This window comes from Ovis aries, chromosome 1, assembly GCF_016772045.2.
Source record: "Ovis aries strain OAR_USU_Benz2616 breed Rambouillet chromosome 1, ARS-UI_Ramb_v3.0, whole genome shotgun sequence".
Classification (NCBI taxonomy): domain Eukaryota; kingdom Metazoa; phylum Chordata; class Mammalia; order Artiodactyla; family Bovidae; genus Ovis; species Ovis aries.
The window spans coordinates 27982649-27991406 of NC_056054.1; the positions used below are offsets into that span (position 1 = coordinate 27982649).

Below are 8758 nucleotides of genomic sequence, written 5' to 3' on the forward strand. Positions count from 1 at the left end.
CCAACTAGACTTTAAAAATGGTAATTACTCTAAAGGCACACCCTTGAGCAACCATCACACCGCACTGAGCTCCTGAGAATATTCTGGAAGCATCACTGTGAACAGTTGCTTCTCTGTAGGGGAAAAAAGTGAAATTAAACAGAAGCAGCAGCTTCTGTATGGAGAAACACGGTTTGACACTTGGAATCCTTTTCTACTGCAACAGGTTTACCAACAGCTGCGTTCCTCTGGAGTTTTGAATCTGTGAATCCTTGAGTATCACTCCGCCTTTTTTTTTTTTTTTTTTTTAATCATGAAATACCTTCTGTATACCGTACGGCAGGAAGAGAAAGTTTGGAAATTACATGCATAAGACTCAGCTAACCCAGATGACATACATGCAATAGCATTACTTGAAGAACTTATTCAACCCAATCCTTTGCATCTTGTTAACCAAGGCACAGAACCTCTCCAAATTTTGCACCAAAGAAAAGAGAGAATGCAAGGGTCTTGCTGCAGCTCCTGGGACGCACTGAACACCACCTTGTTACAAGTGTATCCAAAGCTCCCAGCACCAGGGACTTGGGCGGACTGCTTCTCTCTGTTTCACTGTCCCTGAAGCTTTCAGAGGAGACGGTTGTGCTATGAATGCAGACCTTACAAAGCAGGCCAAGAAGATGCTTCGTACCCCCAAGTGCTCGCGGTGCCGGAACCATGGCTTCCTGGTACCAGTCAAGGGCCACGCGGGCAAGTGCCGCTGGAAGCAGTGCACCTGCGAGAAGTGCTACTTGATCACCGAGCGCCAGAAGATCGTGGCTGCACAAAAGATGCTCAAGAAGCAGGCCTCTGGAGAGGAGCAGGAGGTGGCCCTGTGCGCACAGGGACCCCAGCTGGCCCCCGGGGGCGCGGCCGCCACCCCAGGCCCAAGCTTCTGCCCGCTGCTTCCGCTTGCCCCTTTGGGAGACGCGCAGCCGGGCCCTTCGGGCCAAGCGGCCGCCTGCCTCCCTGAGAGGCCCCCGCGGGGCCAGAGCCCCAGCCCGAGTGCCTTCCAGCCAGTTCTGGGCGGCCACAACCGCGGCCACGTGGGCCTGAGCGAACAAGCAGCCAGGGCCAGGCCCAGCTCTCTGGAGCCCCAGCTGACGGCGGAGGCCGCCGGCCGGGGCTACCCCGGCTGCCTGGAGCTGCGCAGGCTGCCGCGGCCTGTGCCGAGCCCGCCGTTCACCGACTTCGGTAAGATTCCCGGTGCCCTGAGCCTTTGTCCCGCTGTTGGTTCCTCTCCGCCTCCCCACTTCCCTCACTCTGGCGTCCCAGGCCAGCCGCGCGTATGGGCCCTTGGGGTGGGGGTGGGAAGATGCTTTCTAGAGGGAATCTTGCTTCGGGATACCTTTTTCTGAGTAGGCATTTGGGTTTGGTGCCTTTTTGCAAGAAGGTAAAAAGAGAGAAAGGAATGGGTGGTTCTGAGGGGGTAATTTTAAAAAACATTTAGCTATAGTCTCTGCTTTCCCATTCCGGGAGAAAAAAAAAATGGCCGCACACACACAAAAAAAATGGCCCCCCAGTCTGCTTAGCTGAGGCTCCTCCTCCCAACAGAGGGGATCGCGGGAGAGTGGCCATATTGCGCTTGCGCAACTCTTCCCACCCTTTTCTGGTGCTGGAGGCTCCTCCCCCAGAACGTCCTCGTGGGTGGGCCAGCGCCTTATGACTGCACCTGCGTCCCTCCGCCCACCCCTCCCCCATCTTCTGTGCCCTAGTCAGCTTGCTCCTCAGCCGTGCTCTGGCCCAATGGCTGTGTATGGGCGTTCTTCCCACCTGTTTCCCAGGCATGGATGGGAATGAGACCTCTTTTCTGCTCCCTACAAGAGAACAGTCTATTGAGACGTGGTTGCTGTTTTTCTCTCCTCCCTCCACATGCATAAATTACATTGTTCCCTAGGTATTGTAACTTTCACTATTATAATTTCAAGTCACATGTAGGTTTGAGACTTTTAAAAAGGGGCTCATTTTGGGTGCAGACACGTGTTTTCTGGTTTTCTCTATGGCAGTGTGGTAGAAAGAGCGCAAGTCTGAGTCAGGACGCTGAGGGGCTGCTCACTTGGTAATCTAAGGCAAGTTCCTTCCTTCTGTGACAGCCTCGCCCCTCTGTAGGCTAAGGGGATTGGCTTGATGCTCTCCGAAGGCCAGTTCTGCCTTCTGGGACGTTCTAGGAAAATATAGGTCCCTAGAGAACTAGATGAGGAAGACAGATCTGAAAAGCAGTTCTAGGAGAAGGATACCTTTCTACGGATATGGAGCCTTTCTTTGTTCCATCAACTGAGCACTGTGTGCCCAGCACTAGTGATGAAAAGGTGAAGAGGGGTGAGTCAGATTCCTTGCCCTCAAGGATCTTGTCCTTGTGAAAGAAAAGGACATCACAGAGAACTCTAATAACCAGTGGTTTAGCTGTGGTCTGAAGGAAGATCAGGAGCTGAGCACTGAGGATTCAAGAAGGCAAGTGGAGTTAGGAAAAAAAGCCTTCCAAGCAGAGGGGACAGCATCTGCAGAGGCCCTGAGGTGGAGGAGAAAGAAGGCGCTACTAGTGATCAGACAGTGAGGCTGGAGTGAAGGCAGGAATGCAGTCTGCGTGGGCTTCATGGCTGGGCCAAGGACTTTTGCTGAGGGCAACAGAACATGGTTGAAGGGTTTAAAAAGCAGGGAGGATCAAAAGCATAATGGATATGGGAGTTGTCTGTGAATGGATATGAGTGTTTATTTATACTGCTACCTTCAGACGATAATATGGTGCCCTTTTTTCTAGCTCCATGTGTTTTTAACACTTCCCTCGTTGCATGTCTTTTCAGGGCTCCCTCTGAGCATCAACTCAGATTCTGTGGTGGGGTCTGAGTGCCTGGAGAGAGAACCTCCCAAGCTGTACCCCAGCTGCTCCAGCATGCACCCCTACCGCCCTTTTCCTCTGGGCTACCAGGATGCGTCCCCAAGTGTGGGGATCCCTCTGCAGCAGAGTTTCCAGCACCTGTCCTATAGCCACTACTATGGAGGAGGCTTGGTGAGTCCCATTCCTGATATTTTCGAAGTTCCTCCCTATTTCAGCTGCCCTGGCTGCTTTAACAGACTTTCTCCCAGGCAGCCAGCCATTGTGCTCACTCTATACCAGGACATGGGCAATGGGTGGAAGGATACAGCATTGGCCTTGTATGCTGTGCACCTCTGGGAATGCACATGTGAACAAGTTGGCCTGGGCTGTGGCGTGGGCTAAGAGACTCTGCGAGCTCAGGCAAAAAGGAATGCAGATACATCTCAGATAGACCTGGGGAACAGCCACACAGGAACCTGAATGACCACCAGCCTTGATCCATGGAATGCCAGTCAATACTAGGTACCAGATAGGAAATAGCGCTTTCCTCGAGCCACACATTTGAGGGCAGAGTCAGGAGTAGACAAAGGTCCCCTGCTGCAAAAGAATGGCCCACTTGAGATGGCAGAGGGCTTTCAAGAGGATAGGGCACTTAAGCTTAGTCATGAAAAATATGGAGACTTCTCCCAAACACTGGTCACCTTAGGAGATACTTGTTGAAAAAAAAAAAAGGGTAAATTTAATCATTTTATAAGGTCAGTGATCAGTTACTAACTGGTGTGTTACTAACTGGAGTTACTAACTCTTTGAGCCTAGAGTTTTGAGTTCTGGAAGTTCTGGATATATAAGAGTTGTGTGAGATGTGGGTCAGGTGACCAGCTTTTGCAGCAGCGGTTGCCAGCTCCTTCCATCTTTCTCCCTTTTGGCAACCCCAGAGGGCCATCAGAACTGCAGAATAGCGAGAGGCCTGGGTGACCAGTCCTGACTTTGGCTCTTAAGGCTGGACCTGTGAGGGAGTTGACTGAGATGCAGCTCACATTCAGGGAAGTGTGGACCACTGTTACTTTTACTTTCTTCCTAAGCTACAAGCCCAACCCTGTGTGTTACAGAGATGCTGCCTTGGGTGGAGGGTAGAGAAGAGTGAGTAGAGAGCAGGCTGCTTTGGTCTAATGTGGAAAGTAAGAGAAGGGACCACAGTTTGATGTTAACGTAGTGAAGTCATGCACTGCTCCTGCTTCACTGCAGCAGCATCTTCTCTGATCCAGATATTCTAAAGTTTTATTCAGAAATCATTTTCCATTCATTCAAGGGGGAAAAGTTTGAACACCACTGGTCTTGATCATTTCCAGGGTGCCTACTGGCCCTTATGTAAGCCTCCGAGGTACATGTTATTTTCTCATTGTAGGGCAGAGGAAAAAGGCTCAGAGGAGTAACAGATTTGTCCAGGGTCACGGAAGTGGGGAACAAGGGACTGGGATTCAGATTACACAACTGGTCAGTGACAGAGTCAGGACAGAGGCTAGGACAGACATGACCCTGACTCTCACCATCCCACTGCCCTGCCTGAAACTGAGGGTGGGGTGCTGGCCACCCCACTGCAGCCCAGGGAGAACACGGCATCTCTAGCCTCCACACAAAGAGAGGGGTCTTGGCCAAATGGAGCACACACCCACCGTCTGCTCGCACAGAAGCCTGAGGCCTGGCGTCCAGGGCAGGGCTCTGATTGACAGGCCTGCCAGACGGCCTTTGTTAGGAGTGTGATCTCGGTTGGTTTATCTGGGCCCGAGCTGCCACCACCAGCCCCAGGCAGGAGCTGTGATCCAGGGAGAAACTTGGCTGAGCAGCTTGGAATGAAAGACTAATAATCCCCCTTCCTGCCCCCTTCACGTCTGGATAGGGGATCACCCATTCATTTGTGAAGCTGTTTCAAACCCAAGAGCCTGTGAGTTGCTTCATCCTTGCCCTGCTGCCCCTGCGCAGCCTCCCAAATACTCCCTGAGCCGCCTTCTCTTCCTGCCCTGTCCCACCTGCTGCTTCTGTGCTTCCTCTTTTCTCTTCCCACAAAAGAGCACAGGCCTGGAGTCAGACAGACCTAGAGACCAACCCTGCCTTTGCTGCCTGCTCTCCACGTCACCTGGGCATGCCGCCGAACTCCTGAGGGCCTTGCTCAGGTTCTTAGTCTCTAGCATGGGGGCATCCTCAGGCTGTTGATAGATTCTGGGTACACAAAAGCGGGCTTTCTTCCCTTCCTTGTGGTCACATTAAGTTAGGAAGTGCTGGGTTCAGGTAAGCAGATTTAATAGGCTCATGTGTAAGCCATCGATGTGGGGGCAGTTTTCAGGGTTTCTCAAACTCCGTGGGCAAAGAGCACTTCTAAGAGCACGGAAAAATATCTTGTGGGACACTGAATTTCTTTGGCACACAGCCTGTGAAGTGCTGCTCTGGAGTACCTGGATGGAGGAGTAAATAATAATGGCTTGCCCTGAAATTTATGATTTTCTATTACATTCATGTCTTTCTCAGTTAAGCTGAGCTGTGTGGTCATCACCCCTCCACATCCCGTTATTCCAGCCTTGGGGTCCTGTGGTATGGAGTTAGCTTTCACCTTCTGAAGAAGGAACATAAACACAGAAGGGCTGAAGCCACTTTTCCTGAGGTCACCTAGCTCCCCTTGCCTCAGTTACAGCTGCACTATACTGTCTGGTTAGAATGAGGGGCCCACAGGCCCAGTGATGCTGGAGTCTGAAGTCATCACATGTGCCAGAGGTGGGACCCCAAGTAGGTGGATGCTTTCAGACCCTTCTCCGGTGCAGAGCAGTGGAGTCAGGCCGACTTGGGATTCTCTTCTGCCTCTGCTGCCCCCCAGCTCTGGCCTGGGCCTGTACCGTCTCTCACTGATGCTGGTTTTTGTCGCTGCAGTGAGGATGGTTAATGGACCCTCCCTCCTAGGGTCGTCAGGATAGAATGAGGCTGTAGACATACTCAAATGCAGCTGCTCCCCAGGCTTCTCTGCGTTGTGCTTGTGTCCGTCCTTGCCTTCAGTCAGCTGGCAGGGGTTTGCTGAACACCCTGTTCTGAGTATCCTGTGCTCCACTGTCTGGGCTGCAGAGATGAATCACCTCCACAGGGAGCCCCCATTCAGGGGCCTGAATGTGGGATCGGCCCCCTGGCTCACCCTCTGCCCTCTGACTGCCTGCTGTGTGTGCCCTGCAGGTGGCGGAACCTGTGGGAGACTTCCAGCCAAGCTACTACCAGCCGCTGGGGCAGCCGCCACTGGGGCAGCCGCCGCAGCCTCAATTCCTCCCGCCGGGCTTGCTGTCTGCGCTCCACTTCCTCCTGCCGCCGCTGCCCCCACCGCCTCCAGCAACCTTCTCGCTGACCGTCCTGTCTGACACGGACAAGGAGAACACCGGTGAGTGAGGCCCCGTCTTCCAGCTGCCGAGGGACACAGGAAGACTCTGGAGGATGGGGGTCCTACTATGACGTGGGCGTGGAGGGCAGGGAAATGGAGAATAGGATTTTCAATGTCCTGGGCCCTGGGGAAACTCTTTCCTGGCACCGCTCTCTTAAATTCCATACATGAACTTCTAGGGGAGGTGAGTCCCCATTCTCAGGTGAGGAAACTGTGATAGAACCCTGAGAGGGTCTCACATATGTACATGGTGCAGCTCGGGTTCCAACAGAAGTCTCTGTCTGGCTCCAGCTTCAACGCTAATTTCCTCACCTTAACAGTTCCTGTGGGCAAAACATGGAGGATGGCACGCGCGTGGTGCCGAAGGACCAGAGGTGCCAGGCCTCTCTGGCTGGGGAAGCAGCACGTGCTGAGCCTGCCTGGGGCTGGTGGGGATGATTCCTCTGGCTCGGGCCACTCTGGCCTTCACAGCTCGGTCACTGGTGCACTGGGTGATCTTGGGCACTCACACCCTCCTCTGGGCCTCAGTCTTCTCACCTGTTAAGTGGGCCCTGTCACAGGGTTACTGTGAGGGTTTTCTTTTGAGGGCCCTTGAAGCTTTAAAAGTTGTAGGATTTTTTCTTCCCTCTTTCAGTCCTCCCCTGAGGCTCCTTAAGAAAAGAAACCGAGGCCTGTTGTATGTCCGATGCCTAGATCTGTTAACTGGGGAAGTGGTACAGTGTGACTTGAAGTACGATGGCCCTGGTGCCGCACAGCCTGGGTGTAAGTCCTGGCTCCAGCACTTGCCCACGGTGTGACCTCGGGCAAGTTCATTCACTCCTCGGTGCTTCAGTTTCGGTATCTGCAAGAGCAAACTAATGAAGGGTCCCTTCCCTCATGAGCTCATCCTGAGGATTAAACAAAACCTAAAATGACGAAGGCATTGGTAAAGATTGTTCTCACTGTTGTCCCTAATCCCCATGCCAACCATGATGCTGCATAGTAAGCACCTTCTAATGGACAGAAGGAGACGCTGAGGTTCAGAGCTGAGAGTAGCTCGCTTCCTGCCACCCAGCTTGTGACAAGCAGAGCTGGAGTCTGAACTTGAGTCTATATCCTCTGGCCAGGGCTAGAATCCCAGTTTCCTGACTCCTAGCAAATTAAAAGTAGGAATGGGAATAACTAATTCTCTGTAGGGACTGGCAATGATGGTGATGCCTTGTAGAAAACTTATGTGTGAAAACAGGTGATTTCCCCTCTTTCTCAATCCAGCCCCTCTTCTCTGTCCTTCACAGATGACCAGGATGTGGAAGGGCCGAGCGAGCCCAGCCAGCCATCGTCCCAGGAGCAGTCCGACTAGGCCCAGGCCCTCAGGCCAGCAGCGTGGGGCCTTGGTGGGGGGGCGGGGGGGGGGTGCTTGCAGCAATGATTTTCTTGTCTCTATTCAGTGATATGTAGGGAGGAAGGGTAGTGATAAGCTAAGGTGGCCGTGAATTCCCATTTCAAGATAGGAGGAAGAGTGTGGTTGCTAAGGTTCTCTCAAGCCTGAGACACAGGGCTTGAAAAGGAACTCAGAGGATGAAGTCACCAGGGCTCGGCCAGAGCTCTGAGATGTGGGAGGCTGGCGAGAGCTCACATTTCAGAATGAATTTAGCCAGCTCTGTGTTGGTTGCTGTTAGTCAGATTCACCCCAGAGGCGGCCTTTGACTTCCTCAGGTCCTGCTGCAGGGCAGAGGCACGGTCTACCTCAGCCTCTGCTTCTGCTGCCTCTGTCTGGTCCCCAGCAGGAGGCAGCACAGATATCAGGCGTCCAGCACATCCAAGTGGATGGCGGGAGCAGCCAGGACCAGGGTGCTGAGCAGGTTCTGCTACACCCTTCTTACTGCTCTGTCCCCCGGGGTCAGCCTGGGCCCCTTCTCTAGGGGCTTTACTATCAAATATAAGCATTTTAGCCTCTGAGGTTCCTTCACTTTTTCCCCATGAAGTTTAAGCCATTATGGCATCATTTCTGGTTTAAGAAAAAAAAAAACTATTAAAGTTTGACTATTTCATGTTTTTATAGTGATTGCTAGCTTTAAAAATTAGGCTTTTTGTAAGTTCTCATGCAGTTCTCAGAGAATAGGATGGTGCTTCCAGGTCACCTGTGGCATCAGTTTCTTCTCTGGGGACGGTTGACATTTGAAATAAAATGAACAGTGGAAATCCTTGTGGAGGGTGTATGCTCTCTTTAACTTTCTGTGGAATGCAACCTTGGGAAGGGGAGGCGGTGGCTGGGATTCATGGCCTGTCAGCCTGCTCTTTCTATGCACTTAGGTAAGACTTTCCCTTTATCTCAGTTATCAACTGAGAGGCTTGGGCAAGGCTGGTAGCTTTTTTACTATCAGTATTATTGTTGTTATTTTTTTCTATGGTTTTAAAATTTTCTTATTCATTTTTAATTGAAGGATAATTACAGTATTGTGTTGTTTCTGCTATACATCAACATGGATTAGCCATAGGTGTACATATGTCCCCTCCCTCTTGAGCCTCCCTCCCAC

General features: G+C 52.1%; 1 protein-coding gene across 1 annotated transcript; it reads left to right on the top strand.

Moving 5' to 3' along the window:
• The first annotated feature begins 302 nt into the window (after positions 1–302).
• Positions 303–7581, top strand: DMRTB1 (DMRT like family B with proline rich C-terminal 1). The gene is made up of 4 exons (XM_012147539.5): positions 303–1209; positions 2817–3022; positions 6044–6242; positions 7517–7581. The coding sequence occupies exons 1-4, from the start codon at positions 624–626 to the stop codon at positions 7579–7581; spliced, it is 1056 nt and encodes a 351-aa protein (XP_012002929.3). The 5' UTR covers positions 303–623.
• The last annotated feature ends 1177 nt before the right edge of the window (positions 7582–8758 follow it).